At 40.4% G+C, this 21191-nt stretch overlaps 1 protein-coding gene across 6 annotated transcripts in view; it reads right to left on the bottom strand.

Moving 5' to 3' along the window:
* Positions 1–21191, bottom strand: part of LOC147151833 (protocadherin alpha-C2-like) — a 37999-nt gene that overhangs the window by 3237 nt on the left and 13571 nt on the right. For 3 of the 6 annotated variants that reach the window (XM_086018461.1, XM_086018452.1, XM_086018481.1), the window contains exon 2: positions 1042–1078. In XM_086018461.1, coding sequence (XP_085874587.1) covers positions 1067–1078 — 12 coding nt within the window. In that variant the 3' untranslated portion in view covers positions 1042–1066. The other 3 variants (XM_086018471.1, XM_086018443.1, XM_086018436.1) reach the window with 3 other exon arrangements.

Below are 21191 nucleotides of genomic sequence, written 5' to 3'. Positions count from 1 at the left end.
CTTTTTTTTTTCACACTTTCAGCTGGGGGTGTGCTGCGGGATATTTTCAATGAAATAAATGTGCCTTGACTCCAAAATTTTGAAAAACACTGCCTTAGGCTACCCACAATAAAAGGTCACTCTAAAATAGATGAGCACCTAAGTGTTGCATTTATAGTTGTATACAGTTTAGTATAGTAAGTAAAAGTCAGTAGGTGCATTTAACCCTTGTATGGAGTTTGTATTTTTGTTACTCAGCCAGTGTTGATGGGTCTGGTGGACCCGCTAGAGTTTTGGGTTTTCAAAACAATACAATCAAATAATTTTCTGTTAAAATACTCGGCAGATGTTTAGTAGGTCACAATTGCAAGTCATATGAAGAGCAAACACTGTTAATATTTGCCATTTACCTTTGTTAGATCACATTTATGAATTAATGTGCTATGCCTTTTTTTTTAAAAATAAAATGTAATTTAAAAAAGAAAATCCCATAACAGTGGGTTATCACCATGAGTAGAAGGTTTCAGATGTATTGAGTCACTTTTCTTTGATAAAAACTGAACGTGGGTCCCACAGACCCGAACACCATACAAGGGTTAAGCACTGGCAACAGTTGACCCATTACTTTGTCCACATACTGTCAAGGACACGTCACATATGTTGTAAATTATGTAATTGTGTCAATCTTGACAACAAATTGTCAGGCGAGCCACCACTGCATGTGGTTACTGTGGCCAAGATTATTAGGGTTCCTTATTTTACAAAAAAATGCACACTTTCTGATATACTGTAGAATACAAAGATAAAAACTATTTTTATTGCTAATAGTTTTTTAGGACATGCATTTGGATAGCTTTACGGGTGGGATTGATGTGATCAACTGCAGACAAAATGTGGACATGAAGAGGTGAACAATGTGACTTTAGGGTGTAAGAGAAAATAAACAGAAATTTGAAACACCAACTGAGAAGAGCACCAACACAAGGGAAACAGAAAAGTTCAAACAGAAGACATCATTTCTTAACAGTGCATCCGCTGAGAGGGAGTGAGACTCCTGCATACCTCCAAGCTGCAGAGTGGCCTTCCCTCATTTAGGGTACTTTAGAGTGGGAAGAAAAAGAAAAGTGAGGTGAGGTTATTACAGGGCTCATAAAGCAATGCATTGTTCATGTATCCTGTGACAAGTGCTTTGATGCAGCGACAACATGAACAAAGTCGCCAGATTCAGCAGCTGTACCCCTGAATAACAGATTACACATGTACCATTCAAAACCAAAATACATTTTTAACATGTTGTCAAGATCACACTTACCTGGTCATATATGAGAGAAAATCTCCAAAGCAGTTTTAATGAATTTAGTTCAGTTTCACTTTAATGTAGTTTTGTTTAGTTTGGCGGGTGCTGCTTTGTAAAACAGAGAGCAAACATTATTAATGGAATTAAGCATCATGGAAACACCATTTACTCCCATCAACCAACCTTAACCCCTTTTTTTTATTTATGGTGTTATTTAAAAAAAGAAATCTGCAGGTGGTTTTGTTTATTGTCGCAGTCCTGTGAAAAACAGTTGTGTCCATTTTTTTCACTTTTACATTAATGGGATTTCCGTGTTGCAGACATCCAATTACCGTGGAATTTTTAAAAAGTGACAAAAGTGGACATTGATTTTTTTCACAAGACAGCGATGATGTATTGATCGTGTTTTCACTATGAACTTTTGATGTCATAACATCAGAAGTTGCACAGGATATTTCATGTGTTTTTTTAGGCATATTATAAGACACTGTGGAAAACAAACACACACTTTATCAACTCACACAGAGACCACATGTGTGCAACACACGGGAATATCTCAATGGATTAAAAATAGTTTGTATGGATCAACGCAACACAGTATAAGAGGATATATACATGTTTGTAAAAACTCCACAAATTGGATGCCATAAAAAGTAGAACATTTCAATATTTATTTGATTATTCTTAGTGTCCACCCTGCACTTTGACATAGTTTTTAAAATTTGAATTTAACTGCTACATTTTGCATCATTGATAAAATGTTGCACTGTAACTACACAACTGGAAACTGCTCTTTACTCTTCATCACTGCTGTGAAAATAGCTAATATTTTTACCTGCAAGGTGGAAGGAGCAGAGTCGCTAGTCTCAGACATGCCTGTGCTCCTGGGAATACTGGACACGATGTATCTGGAGCCCTTTGGCATGGGCTGCCTGACCACCAGCTTTCCTTTCCTGGTCTCTGCGAGAAACATACTGTACCAGTAGGCATCGTTGGACACCAGAGTGGAATCTGCGATGGTGGAGTTCCTCTCACTGATCACACTGTTCCTGCAGGGAGGAGCCGCTTTGCTGGGCTTGACCTTCTGACACTTGAGCACGATGGTGACCAAGATGGTGATGAGCAGCAGGAAGGACACCGAGCCCAGACCGATGACCAAATAGAGGTTGAGGTCCGAGAAGATGTCGTATTCCAGAGGCACCTCGGTCATGTCCGAGTAGGCCTTCACAGCCGTTTCCACCGTGGACAGCGTGATAGTGACCGTAGCAGAGAGAGCGGGCTCCCCGTTGTCCTTGGCAACGACAACCATTCTCTGGTGGCGAGAATCTTTGTAACTGAACATCCTCATGGTGCGGATCTCTCCATTGTACTGGTCCAGACTGAACAAGGAGGCGTCGGTCACCTGCAAGAACTGGTAGGTAACGCGAGAGTTGTGCACGGAATCCACGTCCAAGGCGATCACCTTGGCCACCAGAGAGCCTTTATCTGTGGATCTGGGGATCTTCTCCTCCACCACGGAGCCGTGCGCTCGCCACGGAGAGACGATAACTGGGGCGTTGTCATTCTGATCCACGACGATGATGTGGACGGTCACATTGCTGCTGAGCGGGGGAGAACCAGAGTCTCTGGCCTCGATGTGGAAAAGAAAGTCCTTCTCCATCTCATAGTCAAAAGTCTTGAGTGCGTAAAGGTTCCCGTTCTCTGGATTGATGGAGAACAGCATGGACATGGAGGTGTTGGCAATCTCCTTCTCCAGGATGAAATAAACTAGGTACTGGTTCTCATGGAGGTCAGGATCAAACGCACTGAGGGAACTGAGCAAGGCGCCTGGAGCATTATTCTCCATCACACGTATGGTATAAAAGGATTGAGGGAAAAGTGGGACATTGTCATTCACATCCAGCAGTTGCAAAGTCATAGTTTCATTGTCACTTAAAGGAGGGGAGCCTCTGTCTGTGACAGTAAAGGTGATGTCATATTCTGGAACTTTCTCACGATCTAATGGCTCTGAAACCACTAGCTTATAATAGTTATCGGGGGACTCCTTCAGTTTAAAAGGCATGTTATGTGGGATGTGAAGATCCACTACTCCATTATTGCTTGCGTCCTTATCACTCACACTCACAACTGCTATCACTGTGTCTACAGGTGTGTTTTCTTTAATTGGGCTTTGAAATGACTTGATAGAAATTTCTGGGTGGTTGTCATTCATATCTTTTACCTGTATAGTGACTTTACACTGCCCAGATAAGGAGTTTAGCCCCTTATCACTAGCAATGACTTCCATTTCATAAGATTTCAAATCTTCATAATTAATCATCTCCTTCACTCTGATTTCACCATTTTCTTGATTTAAACTGAACACATTCTGTGTTCTTTCTGATGTGTATAAACTATAAGAATAAAGTACATCAGAATTAGAGCCATCATCTAAATCGGTGGCATTTAATTGAATCACCAGACTGCCAATCGGGGAGTTCTCCATCACTTCTACTAAGTATTTGTCTTTGTCAAATAATGGGGCGTTGTCATTGACATCGAGGACTCGAACAATGATGCTGGCCGTGCCCGTGCGCGTGGGGACTCCACCGTCCACAGCAGTGAGGATGAGATGATGAACAGCCTGCTGCTCTCTGTCCAGCACCTTTGTAAGAATCAAATCTGCAAACTTGGTGCCATCTCTCCCCGTCTGAATTTCAATGTTAAAATGTTGGCTTGAGCTCAGGTGGTAGTTTTGCACAGAATTGGCTCCAACATCCGGGTCCACTGCATTATTCAAGGAGAATCTCTCTCCAACCGGGCTCGACTCGGATATGTCCAAATGCATGGTGCCTCGTCGAAAATGAGGAGCGTTATCATTAATATCGGCGATTTCCACTTCTATGTTGAACATGCGAATTGGATTCTCAATCGTTGCGTCCAATTTCAGAGAGCAATACGTGGTTGTTTTGGAGTTGCACAGTAATTCTCTGTCTATTCTCTCCAAAATAAAGAGCTCTCCCGTATCTTTGTTGATGTCTAGATATTTTTTATTTGCGACCACATCGATGCGCATTTTCCTCTTGTTCAGCGTCCTCACGTCTAAGCCCAAATCGGACGCCAAATTAGCTACAACTGAACCTTCCTCCATCTCTTCAGGAACCGAGTAGTGTGTGACAGACGACACCGTGTCCACTAATGTGCATAAAAAGAGAAGCATGACAAGTGGGCGCGTCTCGACTAACTTACAGAAGCCGTTCGTCATGATGATGATAAATCCTTTAAACACGGCTGAAGGTAGCAAGAGTGGTTCCCCTTTTCAACGAATAAGCACAACGAGGACGTTAATACAACCCTATTTTGGCCCCCACCCCCTTGTGACCAATGTGATGTCACTATTCAAACGTCTGTCTTGTCTTCCTCCAATTAGAATTTGCGGGACTGGTGACCTCACGAGTGTGAAAGATTTTATGGACCGCAGCGACGAAATTCGTTTTCAAGAGTCCTTACAACATTTTTAAAACAACGGACATTCCAACGTTTAATTACTGTATAAAAAGCCAACTGAGACTTTGATTATATATGTCATAACGAAATAACGTCGGATGTTTTCAGACCCGTTACATTATGGAATAAACTTCAGCACACTGCTTGAATCGAACAATAAGGGAATAAGGTACTGATATCCATTTGCAAGTCTTTTTAAACTGTATGTTTTATCTGATTACTTAACAAACATTTCTTTTATAGTAAACTTTAAAGTATACTTGAGCAGTTTGTTGTGGTGGGGTAATAACTCTAAGTACAAAAATAAAGTTAGATATGTCCCATAATACTTAAAACAGTAATAACTCCTTCAAAACACTCAGTCATACTTCTCACTTTACAGTAAATTTTGGGGATGTGTGGGCCTAGTGGTTGTAATGTAAATGATGTGTACGCAGCGACTGTGGGTTATTCTCATTACACTAATTAAATTGCCTTAAAGCCTACTAATAAGTTCATTCAATCATCTCTCTGTCTGTGAGTCATCCATCTATCCATCATCCATTGATTTGTAAAGCCAACTCTGAAGGGTAAGGCTATTCAAGTTTCATTTCCACCTGTGTGCTAATAGTTCCCCTATAGGCCATATCCTAAAGATGAGAATCTGACATGGACTATAAACTTCAAAATATGCAAGTGTATAAAATTTGTCAAATTTAAAGAATTCCAGTGCATCTCAAACATGCTACTGTGTTTAATTCAAATAGTATGCATCACTTAAATGAAAGACTGCAAAGTACCATCAAAAGAGTGACAATAATGTTTTTTGTAAGCCAAGTACATAAGTAAATATCATTCAGTTGTTTCTACAAAGTATGTAATTCTTTTGAGGCTAATTTCATGTCAATCTCATATCAATATACATGTAAACAACAGCATAAGCATTGTGAATTATTTGTCATTTCAAAAATAAGTCCACAAAGTGTATACTTAATAAAGCTCTAATTGTGTGAGTGACCAGGTGGTCAGGGTTGTTATACTGAAATTTAGTTGTTGTTTGTTTTGCAACAATGCAAACATGCAACAACACGATAATACTGATAGTATGTACAGATTTAAGTTTTTATTCTTTTTCTCATGTCTTAAAACTTTTGGCCACTACTAATTTTTCCCAAAAAACAACTGCTGTTATACCGCGGAACAGGGATTCTCAACCAGGGTGTGGTGGGATATTATCCAATAACCTATGAATTATATTTGTCCAAAAATTATTATCTATTGGTAGATACATATATATCGTTAGTTCGTTTATCTAAGCCAGCAACTACAGTGACAAGGCAGAACAATTAATAAAGGCTCCTCTACTAGACGGAGAAGGTACAAAATCTGTGTATCCAGCTGTTGCTATTAGTAAAACAAAATAATTCATGATTTCCTGGAAGTATATCAGCTTTGAGTTGGTCAGATTTCACACTCTCTATTATTTTTAAGTATATTTAGACAAGATCATAGTTATTTCAGTTCTAATACATTTTGCAACATTTTTGTTAGATTGTCTGACATGATTGTTCCAATGGATGTCTTTTGTTTTTTATTATTACTATTATTATTATTATTATTATTATTATTATTATTATGTGGAACATGCAGTCAAAAAACACACACAAGAGAACAAAAATCTACAATATAAATATTCCAAGTGTACACATGTACTGCTAGTCCAACAAAGAGTAGGAAAGTCAAGCTTATTTAGATCCTACCCAAAGCTTCACATTACCAAGATAATTAAATAATCAGAAGCTGCAGCCCCCAATTCATATACTGTATACATACATACATACACACATACACCTCACCAATAAACGTTGTACATACACACTATTTGCCCATACACCCCTCTCACCCAATTATTTTTCCCTTTAACATTCAGTCTCTCACAAATGCACACTGTACTGTACAACTATTCTCCCTTACATACGCCATGTGCAACATATTTTTATACCTTTCTTTTTAAATGATTTGTTTGGAGAATGTATTAGTTCATTACTCATACTGTTTCACCGTTTCACTCCACAAATTAAAAAACTAAAACCTTTGTTTAATACTTTGAAATTGTGTTAACCCCTTAAATCATAATTCCTATCCCTATTCCGAAATAGATTTTGAATGTTTACCGGTAGTTTGTTGTGTTTTACCTTGTACATTGGTTGTACTGTTCGAGATGATACAATATCTGTAAATTTCAATATATTTAATTTTCTGAAGAATGAATTGGTGTGTTCCATGCGTCCTAATTTATGAATGGTCCTTATGGCTCTTTTTTTTGAAAAATGTTCAATGATTATAATGAGTTTTTGTAATTATTTCCCCAAACCACAGCTCAATATTCTAAATATTGCACAATATAGCACAATGTATAAATATGGTAGAACTAGGGAACAGTATAGAGTGTGGAGTGATTTATAATCTAGCCAGTCCTTGGCCCTGGCAATATTTTTTGTAATTTTAGATTGAACATGTTCTATTTGTGGCTTCCAGTTATTTTTCTCATCAATGATGACACCAACAAATTTAATATCCTGCACCCTTTCAATTTCTACCCCAACCATTTTTATATGCATCTGAGTATCTCTCATGTGATTTCCAAATAATATAAATTTTGTTTGGTCAACATTTAATGATCCATCCATCCATCCATTATCGATACCGCCTATCCTCACAAGGGTCGCAGGGCGTGCTGGAGCCTATCCCAGCTGTCTTCGGGCAGTAGGCGGGGGACACCCTGAATTGGGTGCCAGCCAATCGCAGGGTACACAGAGACAAACATCCGCACTCACAATCACACATAGGGGCAATTTAGAGTGATCAATTAACCTGCCATGTATGTTTTGGGAATGTGGGAGGAAACCGGAGTACCCGGAGAAAACCCACGCAGGCACGGGGAGAACATGCAAACTCCACACAGGGAGGCCGGGGCTGGGATCGAACCCACGACCTCTGAACTGTGAGGCGGACGTGCAAACCAGTCGATCACCGTGCCGCCCTGAACATGCTGCTTAAGACATTTGAATAAACTATCATTAAATGTGGGCGGCAGTGAATATATAAGTCAGTGAATATACCAATTGCATGTTTTTATTGTCTCTTGCATCTGTTGCTTCAATTGATTCTATTATTGCATGTGTTTTGATCTGTTACTTCTGAATTCATACTGACTTTCTGAAAGTAAAATGTTCTTGACTAAAAATGAATCTAACCTGATATTGAATAGTTTTTCAAAAAATTTTGAGAACTGTGGAAGTAATGAAACGGGTCTATAGTTTGTAAAATTGTATTTGCTTCCAGTTTTGTACAGTGGACTTACTTTCACAATTTTCATTTGGTTTGGAAATGTGCCAGCCTGGAATGATAAATTATGTGGGTTAATGGTTCTGAAATCCTATTGATTGTCTCTTTGAGTAGGGTCATGTCAATGTTGTTATTGTCAGTTGAACTTTTGCTTTTACATTTCTGAACCAATTCCAGAATCTCTATTTCCTCCACATCCTTAAGGAACACTGAGTGTGGATTTCTTGCCACCAATCTACTCATACAATCAACAAACTGTTGCGAGTTTGGATCTGGAATATTTTTCTGCCCAATCAGGGCCCACATTTACAAAGAATTCATTGAAGCTACTTGCTACCTCCTCCACATTGTAGCTTACCAAAAAATATTTGGGTAAGCAATATTGTTTAGTGCCGTCTCTTATAATTTAATTAAAGCGGAAGTCAACCCAAGCAATTATTTTTTCCAGAATAGGTTCTATGCAGGTCCACTTGTCTAAACACGGCATCCTGATTAATATTGCATTTGTGGAATATGAGAAATCCACCCGTTTTTAGCAAGCTCAGGGGGCAGCCATTTTGTCATTTCTGTCGACTTAAGATGACACCGAAGTTGTTCAGGGCTCAGATAACGACCAATCACGGCTCAGCTTCAGAAAACAAATGAGCCGTGACTGGTCGTTATCTGAGCCCTGAGCAACTTCGATGTCATCTTCAGTCAACAGAAGTGACAAAATGGCCAGCCCTGAGATGGCTAAAAGTGGGTGCATTTTGCTGCTTAACTTATGTTCCACAAACACAAAATTAATCAGAATGCCGTGTTTCAACTTGTGGGCCTGCATAGAACATATTCTGGAAAATGCTTGGGTTGACTTCCTCTTTAAGTGTTCTCCAAATTCCTTTAGTATTATTTTAAGTCTAAGTTCTACTTCCAGTATTCATTTTACTAACCCTTATAATATTAGTTAACTTATTTTTAGGAATTTTTTATATTTATATTTTGGATCCTTAGTTTTCAGTCGTATAAACTCTTTATACAATGCATTTTTTCTTACAGGCATTTTACAGACCTTTAGTCAACCAAGGACATTTTGTATATGTTTAGTGTGTTTACATATTATTTATTTCTCTAATTGGACAGTGCTTATTATATAATGTTGTAAATCTTGGTCTTGGTCTACGGTGGCCAACAGGGGCAAAGGCACTGCAAACAGCCGAACACTGCAAACAGAGGAATGCTGCAAACATTAAAAAAAAAAACGAAAAAAAAAATAATACAAATACACACATGCAAACTAAAAAACACACAAAACAACTGCAAAACAAAAACGCTGAAAGTAAGTAATGCTTCAAACGCCCAAACGCTGCAAACAGGAATGATGCAGACAAAAAACATCAATCTTTGCCTCCACTTTGTTGCTGTGATTGCAGAATTGCTTTCTTGTATTTGTGGTTAGGTTTTTTTGGGGGCATTCATGTGTTTATGTTCCTTAGTTTGCATCATTCTTGTGTTTGCAGCATTTCTTACTTGCGGCGTTTTTGTTTTGCAGTTTTGTGTGTTTTTATGTTTGCATGTGTGTTTTTGTCTTTTTTTTGTTTGCAACATGTTTTTTTGTTTGTTTTTGCAGCAGCAGCAGTCCTCTATTTGCAGGTTTGCAGTGAATTTGCCCCTGTCGGCCACCGTACAATCTTTGTCTTGGCTCAATAAAGGTTGGAAAACATGACTGTACAATAGTTGAATTTTTTTTCAAAACAGTGCCCAAGGGTTGTGTGATTTACTATTGATTAGATTTTAATTGATGGGTACTGAAGATTAAATGGTATTAAGAATGTATTTAAAAAGCTACCATATCGCAGCAAGATGGTGCTGCTTTGGTCACATAAGTGCTGAACACAGGGGTTTCAGATTGTTGAAAATGTTTGACATACGTGTCATTATACCTGCAAGGTGGAAGGAGCGGAGTCACTAGTCTCACACATGCCCGTGCTTCTGGGAATACTGGACACGATGTATCTGGAGCCTTTTGGCATAGGCTGCCTGACCACCACCTTTCCTTTCCTGGTCTCTGCTAAAAACAGACTGTACCAGTAGGCATCGTTGGACACCAGAGTGGAATCTGCGATGGTGGAGTTCCTCTCGCTGATTACACTGTTCCTGCAGGGAGGAGCCGCTTTGCTGGGCTTGACCTTCTGACACTTGAGCACGATGGTGACCAAGATGGTGATGAGCAGCAGGAAGGAGACCGAGCCCAGACCGATGACCAAATACAGGTTGAGGTCCGAGAAGATGTCGTATTCCAGAGGCACCTCGGTCATGTCCGAGTAGGTCTTCAGGGCCGTTTCCACCGTGGTCAGCTTGATGGTGACCGTCGCAGAGAGAGCGGGCTCCCCGTTGTCCTTGGCAATGACAACCATTGTCTGGTGGCGAGAATCTTTGTAACTGAACATCCTCATGGTGCGGATTTCTCCGTTGTACTGGTCCAGACTGAACAAGGAGGCGTCGGTCACCTGCAAGAACTGGTAGGTAACGCGAGAGTTGTGCACGGAATCCACGTCCAAGGCGATCACCTTGGCCACCAGAGAGCCTTTATCTGTGGATCTGGGGATCTTCTCCTCCACCACGGAGCCATGCGCTCGCCACGGAGAGACGATAACTGGGGCATTGTCATTCTGATCCACGACGATGATGTGGACGGTCACGTTACTGCTGAGCGGGGGAGAACCAGAGTCTCTGGCCTCGATGTGGAAGAGAAAGTCCTTCTCCATCTCATAGTCAAAAGTCTTGAGTGCGTAAAGGTTCCCGTTCTCTGGATTGATGGAGAACAGCATGGACATGGAGGTGTTGGCAATCTCCTTCTCCAGGATGAAGTAAACTAGGTACTGGTTCTCATGGAGGTCAGGATCAAACGCACTGAGGGAACTGAGCAAGGCACCTGGAGCATTATTCTCCATCACACGTATGGTATAAAAGGACTGAGGGAAGTGTGGGATGTTATCATTCACATCCAGCAGCTGCAAAGTCATAGTTTCATTGTCACTTAAAGGAGGGGATCCTCTGTCTGTGACAGTAAAGGTGATGTCATATTCTGGAACTTTTTCACGGTCTAATGGCTCTGACACCACTAATTTGTAATAGTTATCGGGGGACTCCTTCAGTTTAAAAGGCATGTTATGTGGGATGTGAAAATCCACTACTCCATTATTGCCTGAGTCCTTATCACTTACACTCACAACTGCTATCACTGTGTCTACAGGTGTGTTTTCTTTAATTGGGCTTTGAAATGACTTGATAGAAATTTCTGGGTGGTTGTCATTCATATCTTTTACCTGTATAGTGACTTTACACTGCCCAGATAAGGAGTTTAGCCCCTTATCACTAGCAATGACTTCCATTTCATAAGATTTCAAATCTTCATAATTAATCATCTCCTTCACTCTGATTTCACCATTTTCTTGATTTAAACTGAACACATTCTGTGTTCTTTCTGATGTGTATAAACTATAGGAATAAAGCACATCAGAATTAGAGCCTTCATCTAAATCGGTGGCATTTAATTGAATCATCAGACTGCCAATCGGGGAGTTCTCCATCACTTCTACTAAGTATTTGTCTTTGTCAAATAATGGGGCGTTGTCATTGACATCGAGGACTCGAACAATGATGCTGGCCGTGCCCGTGCGCGTGGGGACTCCACCGTCCACAGCAGTGAGGATGAGATGATGAACAGCCTGCTGCTCTCTGTCCAGCACCCTTGTAAGAATCAAATCTGCAAACTTGGTGCCATCTCTCCCCGTCTGAATTTCAATGTTAAAATGTTGGCTTGAGCTCAGGTGGTAGTTTTGCACAGAATTGGTTGCAACATCCGGGTCCACTGCATTATTCAAGGAGAATCTCTCTCCAACCGGGCTCGACTCGGATATGTCCAAATGCATGGTGCCTCGTCGAAAATGAGGAGCGTTATCATTAATGTCCATGATTTCCACTTCTATGTTAAACATACGAATTGGATTCTCAATCGCTGCGTCTAATTTAAGAAAACAAGACGTGGTGGTTTTCAAAGGACACAGCAACTCCCTGTCTATTCTCTCCAGAACAAAAAGCTCTCCCGTGTCCTTATTGATCTCAAGGTATTTTTTATTTGCGACAACATCGATGCGCATTTTCCTCCTGTGCAGCGTCCTCACGTCTAAACCCAAATCCGATGCCAAATTAGCAACTACAGAGCCTTCCTCCATCTCTTCGGGAACAGAGTAATGTGTGACGGCCCACACGGTGTTCATTCTGGCACAAAGAAAAAGGAATACGCCAACATACCTTTTCCATGAATGCCGAAGAGACACGCGAGCCATTTTTACGGGGGGGTGGGGGGGCGTCCTTTGTTTACAATAATCAAATGTGACGGTTAGTATAGTTCTGTCTTTTCTGAGTCAGACAAAACATATTCTCTTGTAGGACACGTCTTATACGTTCACTGATATAGAGAATAACACCCTTCGCGCCGTTCACCAATAGAACACGTTTTTTTAATGACATCACGCGATTATTCTTTTTGTGGCGAACAGCGACCTGAACCGCCTTTTGTGAACATCTGCAATTTGCGATTATATGAATTAAAAATAATATTTTACTGTATTAGCAATAAACGTTAACTTCACGTTCAACTACAAAGGAGCTTAAAATTAAAGTCAGTTTTGTTATTCCTCACCGTGACGCAAGTCGCTTTGTGGATGAGGTTCTCTTTTCACGAATATTTCTATGTTAATTCCAATTACACAGCATTTTTTTTTTCAGTTCAAAAGGTGCAATGTCTCGTTTTGCGCATTCTCTTTTGTTTTAGTTAGAAACAAATGATGGTTGAATTTACTCAATTTTATTTTGTCAATTGGTTGCACAAAATAAAATCATCTGTATCCAGATACATTATTAAAGTAGATGTCTGCTTACAAAATCTATCAGGATTAGGATGGTTTTATTTCGTGAAACTTGATGAAATATGCACAGCATTTTTTCAATGTACTCAATTTGTTTTAAAATACAATACAATACAATTGTATTTATATAGCGCATTTCACAACAGCTACAGCTGTAACAAAGCACTTTACATACAACAACAAAATAGCCATAATACATGAGCAAGTAGTTATATTCTATGGAGAGCTAATCGTTTACAATTACCATCAACCAAGATTATTGAGCAATGCAGTCAATGTAATTGATGAACAACATTATATATTTTCCCTGTATCACTTCTCCAAAGTTCTAATGTGTTTTGTCACCAAAGGTGTATAATAAATAATTTTGCAAGATTGGAGCTGATGAGCATGTGCAGTATGGTTTGTTGTAAGAATCACAGTAGTTCCCTGCAGCTCTAGGCTTACAACACGATGCGCGTCTCTGTGCATAAGCAGGTCAAAATCTCTAAAAGCGAACTTTGGTTCTCAAAATACTGAACAAATCATGTGTGAGTGCTAAGTGTGTGAATAGCTTCGTTGGTTATGTTTGGGTAAAAGACGCCCAAGTAATGTGTGTTTATCAAACTATTTCAGTGAAGTTTTATGATTGACTGTCATTGTTTCTTTAAACTACTGGGGAATTTTACTGGGAGTATAGTTGTTTAATTTCCCTCAAAATGGAATTCATAACTTGAGTAGTGTGTACAATTGTGGCATGCATTATGCACGTTGTTTTTTTGTTTTTTTTTAAACTTTCGATCATTTATTTTGGACAGCAGGGGCTGCAAAGACTATCATCCAATATAGTCCTTATGCATCTAATTCCCTATAGCAAACATTGTTTTCGGCTTGCACGTTTTGATGTTCTTCAAATGTAGTGTGGATTGCTCTATTATGTAACTTTGCATGGATGTCCTATTTACTGAAGAATTTATATAGTGAGCATTTTAGTGAGTAAAGTTTAATTTTTAATTGACCAGAAACTGTTGAATCACCAACCTTACTATATTATGCAGATTTCATGCAAAAAAAAAAGAAAAATGCCATAAGGGTCTAAGATATATGAATTTGAAAACTATAAAAAGGGTCAGTCAGACTTTAAAATACAAGAACAGTTACAAATTAATGTGCTCATCTTTGTACCTGCAAGGTGGAAGGAGCGGAGTCACTAGTCTCAGACATGCCTGTGCTCCTGGGAATACTGGACACGATGTATCTGGAGCCCTTTGGCATGGGTTGCCTGACCACCAGCTTTCCTTTCCTGGTCTCTGCCAGAAACAAACTGTACCAGTAGGCATCGTTGGACACCAGAGTGGAATCTGCGATGGTGGAGTTCCTCTCGCTGATCACACTGTTCCTGCAGGGAGGAGCCGCTTTGCTGGGCTTGACCTTCTGACACTTCAGCACGATGGTGACCAAGATGGTGATGAGCAGCAGGAAGGACACCGAGCCCAGACCGATGACCAAATACAGGTTGAGGTCCGAGAAGATGTCGTATTCCAGAGGAACCTCGGTCATGTCCGAGTAGGATTTCACAGCCGTTTCCACCGTGGTCAGCTTGATGGTGACCGTCGCAGAGAGAGCGGGCTCCCCGTTGTCCTTGGCAACGACAACCATTCTCTGGTGGCGAGAATCTTTGTAACTGAACATCCTCATGGTGCGGATCTCTCCGTTGTACTGGTCCAGACTGAACAAGGAAGCGTCGGTCATCTGCAGGAACTGGTAGGTAACGCGAGAGTTGTGCACGGAATCCACGTCCAAGGCGATCACCTTGGCCACCAGAGAGCCTTTATCTGTGGATCTGGGGATCTTCTCCTCCACCACGGAGCCATGCGCTCGCCACGGAGAGACGATAACTGGGGCATTGTCATTCTGATCCACGACGATGATGTGGACGGTCACATTGCTGCTGAGCGGGGGAGAACCAGAGTCTCTGGCCTCGATGTGGAAAAGAAAGTCCTTCTCCATCTCATAGTCAAAAGTCTTGAGTGCGTAAAGGTTCCCGTTCTCTGGATTGATGGAGAACAGCATGGACATGGAGGTGTTGGCAATCTCCTTCTCCAGGATGAAATAAACTAGGTACTGGTTCTCATGGAGGTCAGGATCAAACGCACTGAGGGAACTGAGCAAGGCACCTGGAGCATTATTCTCCATCACACGTATGGTATAAAAGGACTGAGGGAAGTGTGGGATGTTATCATTCACATCCAGCAGCTGCAAAGTCATAGTTTCATTGTCACTTAAAGGAGGGGATCCTCTGTCTGTGACAGTAAAGGTGATATCATATTCTGGAACTTTCTCACGGTCTAATGGCTCTGAAACGACTAGCTTATAATAGTTATCGGGGGACTCCTTCAGTTTAAAAGGCATGTTATTTGGAATGCGAAGATCCACCACTCCATTATTTCCTGAGTCCTTATCGCTCACACTGACCACTGCTATCACCGTATCCACACCAATATTCTCACTGACTGGACTTTGGAAAGATTTAATGGATATTTCTGGATGGTTGTCATTCATGTCCTCAATTTGAATTTTTATGGTGCATTGTCCTGATAAACTATTGGCACCTTTGTCTGCAGCTATAACTTCCATATCATAAATCCTAAAATCTTCATAATTCAGCATTCCTTTAACACTAATCTCACCAGTAGAAGGATTCAAATAAAATGTTTCCTGTGTTTTTTCCGGTGTATATAAACTATATGAGAATGTTAAATCAGAATTTGAGCCCTCATCCAAGTCGGTAGCATTTAAATCAATAACAAGGCTACCAATTGGGGAATTTTCCATTATTTTAACACTGTAAATTGATTTGTCAAAAAGAGGGGCGTTATCATTGTTGTCTTGAACATGAACAATAATACTCGCTGTGCCAGAACGCGGAGGTGTACCGCCATCTACTGCCGTTAGTATTAAATTGTGCACAGCCTGCTGCTCTCGGTCTAAAACCTTTTTCAATATCAAATCTGCGAGTTTTGTTCCTTCCCTCCCTGTCTGAACCTCAATATTAAAATGCTCACTTTCACTAAGATGATATGTTTTCACTGTATTACTGCCAACGTCCGGGTCGACTGCATTGCTGAGTGAGAATCTCTCTCCTTTTGGTGTCGATTCGGATATGTCCAAATGAATGGCGTCTCTCCTAAATTGAGGGGCGTTGTCGTTCATGTCCATTATTTCAACCTCAATGTTAAAAATTCTTAGCGGATTCTCCAGGATTACCTCGAGTCTCAGATAACAAGAGGCTGACGACTTTGTAGGACAGATATGTTCCCTGTCAATCTTCTCAACAATATACAGCTCCCCGGTGTCTTTGTTCACGTCCAGATATTTTTTGTTTGAAATAATGTCCAGACGCATCTTCCTCTGGTTAATTGTTTTAATATCCAATCCTAGATCGGTGGCAAGGTTGGCAACAACGGAGCCCTCTTTCATTTCCTCGGGTATGGAATAATGGGTCACTGATGTGGATATTTGATGAACAGAACAGAGAAGAATGACAACAACGAACAGCACGTACCTTTGCCGTGGCTGCGTTTCTACAACGGACCTCATTATTCTCATGTGAGCTCACTGCACCTCTTTATCCGTCCAAATGCGCGAATTTGTCCAGTCAGATTTCGTCGTAACAGATAATCCAAAAAACGTCGTCGTACTAATACTCGGCATAAAAAAATGACCGCATTGACGGAGGCTCATTTCGGCATTGCCAAGTCGTCCAGTTTATTAAGAACCGCCCTATGACAAGACTGAATAATGACCAAGTGAATGCATGGGCTCTCATTGAAATATAAAAAACAGCGCCACCACACATTTTTTTATATATCCTATCAGGACACACGACAAACCATTTATTGTATTTATGTTTTTTTTTTCTGTATAAAGTGACTATGCTAATGCCACGTTTGTGTCGTTTTTAACTTACTGTTGTTGAATTTTCTCATGTTTAAGTTTTATGTTCATATTTATGTAGCCCATAGCCTACTTCATTTCAATTGCGGCCGCATGCACTTGACTCCTACCATGTTCTCCTCAAGCCAGAGATAACAACACTATATTGATTTGGAGTGTCACTCATATTCTGTGTTCTGACTGTTTTCATTTTCATGATACAGCAGTTTCTTGTGGAAGTCAGTGATCAAGTATGAATACACACACAGAAAAAAACTTGACTTGCCATGTTATTCAGCTAAGATGGTGAGGCCCCAAAATAAACCAAGTAATCCTGATTAAAATTCAGAAAAATTCCACTCAACAAATACTGTATATGTCCGTGAAGAATTTAGGTTTATTCACCGATGTCATAATTTACCATGGACAAAAGTTAAAGATGAGGTCACATGAATGGTATTTCTCACAAATTAATCTGCTGCTCCATGGCCGAATTATTACAATCACAACACATCCCCTTTCATGCTTTGTATTTCAAGTGGAATTACTTTTGTATATTAAACTATAACTATAACTATATTTAACTATAACTGTATGCATGTTATTGTTACAAGTATAGATCTGGGCTTGCCCAGCCTTAATCCCCCAATTTCCCCTCAACCCTCACTTGCACCACATTTTTGTCATGACTTGTGTATGCTGTTGATGTGTTGCTGTGCATCATGCAACAATTGAAGTGGAAAGAATTTAATTTCAACCAATGACAAATTAATAATGAGATTTATTCTGGAGATGCGACATTATTAAAACTAACACAAATTAATCACGCAACTCTTTTGGTTTAAAAATCATATCATGCGCAATGTAAAAATTGTGTACGATCATCAAAACTTTAACGGGACTTGTATTTTTTTAATGATTACTGAATGCATTTAAGAAAGATTACATCCTAATTACAGGCTTTCATTGCGTAGTTACCATTATACAGTCATAACAGAATTACCGCCCAAATGAAACAGAGACTTGGCAAAATGTGCCTATTTAGACTAAAATAATCTATAAATTACAAAAACAAACAATTAATTATTAATTGTGGAGTCCTGCTGTGCTGTAATGCAGCTGACATATGTCCATTTTATGTCAGTGTCATGAAGCTGAAAGGCTTCCAAAAAGGAAACATTAGAGCGGTTGTCACCAACTCCGATGCTTTGATGGGCCCTGCATGTTTTAGAAGTTTCCCTCCTCCAACACACCTGATTGCAATGATCAAATCATCAACAAGCTCTGCAGAAAATGATATTGATCCTGATCATTTGAATGAGATGTGTTGGAGAAGGGAAACTTTTAAAAGATGGACGAATGGGGTCCTCGAGGACCAGAGTTGGTGACTCCCGAATTAGATGTTTCTTAATTATAGCTCCTCAGTGGAGGCTCCTCGAGTCTGAATCCTCGCTCCTTCATTCTCATTTAAAATAATAGAGATGCTCCTCAAAATGGCAGCATAAGAACAACTTTTGGGTTGCTGTCGAAGTATCGAGGAGCAGGGAGCTAGAAACATTGCACAGAGCCCTGAGATCCACCCAAAGTTTCCGTTGCCCCGGACAGAAGCAAAGTTTTCAAAGTGACTAATATACATGACGCATGACAGAGTCAACAGCTCGCGAGTCACAGCCAGAGGAGGCAGGACATTCCTTGCCTCACATTCAACCTAACAGCTACATTGGATAAATGTCTACACACCCCTGTTCAAATGTCAAGAGACAAAGATAAATAATTTCAAAACTTTTCCACCACTAATGAGACCAATAACTTGTACAATGCTTTTATTTTAAAAAATTAAAGAAAAAAACGTTCCACAGCTGAACCACTTGGCTTACACAACTAGTAGAAATTTCTACATCTTCAATATTGCTGTCAGCCTCTTGCCAGCATCCCTGATTAGTTCGAAGGGATGTCCACTTCTTGGAGTTTTACAGTATTTTCCTACTTTTATTGTGACTGCTTTCCTAGTGTTCCATGGTATATTTAATGCCATGGAAATTATTTTGTACCCTTCACCTAAGTGATATCTTTGAACAATGATACTGTGAAAGCTCTCTGCGGACAATGGCTTGTGCTCTAAGATATGGCTAAAATGTCAGGAAAAGCCTACTAGAATATCTGAACTCTAATTCGGGTTGATCAGATGCACTACAAATGGTATCAGGTGTGTGCTGACTCCTATTTAACATGGGTTGGAATGTGATTGGTAAATTCTGAACACAGCCATGCACTTATAAGAGTGTGTATGTCATGTGTTATCTTCAACACTGCTTATCCTGTACAGGCTCACTGGGAGGTGCTGGAGCCTATCCCAGCTGATTATGGGCGAAAGGTGGACTACACCCTGAAATGGTCGCCAGCCAGTCACAGGGTGCACAGACGGCGTCACTGAGTGGGAACCGATCCCAAGCTGCCCACACACAACTCAGGCATGTGTACTATTAAACCATCAGCAACCTAAGAGGGTGTACGTGCTTGTTCAATCGTATTAACTCAGTTGTTTATATTTACTGCCCCCCCCCACACACACACACACTGATATTATTTTTAAATTGCGTTGTACAGGTAACATTTTTAAGAAATGATTAATCGTGTTCTCACGTTTTTATATTAAAAACGGCATTTGAAAAAGTGTGTAGAAAAATTATTAAATGGCTAACTGGTCTTACTGGTCTCCCTCAAAAGAGCATCAAACATCAAACTCGGGTTCCTACCAGAACAAAGAGAATGGAACATATTACTCCAGTCCAAAAGGCTTTACACTTGCTCCCAATTAACTGAATCGATTTTCAAATTTTGCTACAGCCTACTGGTCTATAGATCACTGAATGGTTTGGGTCCTGAGTACATTAAAGAAATGCTGATTGAATATAAACCCTGTAGGTCTCTGAGATTTGCAGACTTGAGTAAATTAGTGGAGCCCAGAGTTCAAAGTAAACATGGTGAAGCTACATTTAGCTGTTATGCTGCACACAAATGGAATAAGCTGCCGACATAAGTGAAGTCAGCCCAGAGTGAAAATGCTTTTAAATCCAGGTTAAAAATGTTGCTTATTTCCAGAGCTGAGCAGTCCGTACCTGGGCCGGACCGGTCGGACCCTCCGGCCCGGCCGGATGCCCGTTTTTGGGGCGCAGGGGTGGGGGTTAACAAATTTTTAAAAATGGCTGGACTAAGCATGGCCGGAAGTGGATTTTAGTCCGGCCCACTAATCCGCCCTCATGCGTGTGACGTGGTCGCGAGTCTGCCAAATTTCATCTCAGCCTACTCGGTGAAAGGCTTCTTTTTAGGCTTCTTTCAAAACAAATTGTGTCCGGGAGGAAAAACAAGCTGCGTGCAGCACTCAAGTATGACACTGGCACATCATGCACTTCCCTACTTCTGGAATTACGCCGTAGCAAACCTGCTGTGTAGTGGTTTTCTGGTATGCTTTTATTTTGAAGGCAGGGAAGTGTGAAGGAGGGGGAGTGTGGAAAATAAGTAACTTGTTGCTTGCAGACTTGTCGTCTGTTGGACCCAAACAATTTTACAATATGACAAAACCAACCCCAGGGCTCGCAATGGAAATAAGTACAGTACACGCAGCTGGGTTGTTGTCTTTCACAACTTAATAATTTGGAGAAGTCTTGGAGCGCAGCTTCTTTTTATTGTGTAAATGGATTCATTCACAGACGAGTTGAATCACTGATAACACTTGAAATTATTATCACTTCGCGCATGTCGCGGTGCACTGAGGAAATCACAGGGCGAATAACTACGCCTGGAAAAGTAGGTCCAAACACTAAATGGGTAAGTACGTGAGTAAGTGGCGTGTTTGAAGCGTGTCCGCAGCGTGTTTGAATAGTAAGTTAGCCAGCTAATTGTCTTTAAATAAACCTCTTCCGTTAGCATCCCTCCCGTGGGGGCGTCGTGCACGTTTTTTTTTTGTGTTCGGTACGGGGCGGGGGTCGACAATGTTCATGAATTTGGCCGGGGGGTCGCGGCCGGAAGGGTACCCAGGTCAAGGGTGGAGGGTCGCGGCCGGACGGGTAAAAAAGGGTCAAGTTCTGCTTATTTCTCATACATTTGATTAAGGTCCTCTAAACAATTTTAAATCATTTTTTTATCTTATATATTTTAGAAACCTACTTTTATTTCTTTATTGTAATTTACTCTTAAATGTTTTTAAAATTTTCGGTTAATGTGTTTAAATGTTGTCAACGTACAGTTAAGTAATTTTTGTACGGTAGTTTTGTTTT

This window comes from Filicampus tigris, chromosome 2, assembly GCF_054856515.1.
Source record: "Filicampus tigris isolate MCC_2025a chromosome 2, RoL_Ftig_1.0, whole genome shotgun sequence".
NCBI classification, from domain to species: domain Eukaryota; kingdom Metazoa; phylum Chordata; class Actinopteri; order Syngnathiformes; family Syngnathidae; genus Filicampus; species Filicampus tigris.
This window is presented reverse-complemented; position numbering and strand designations above follow the sequence as displayed.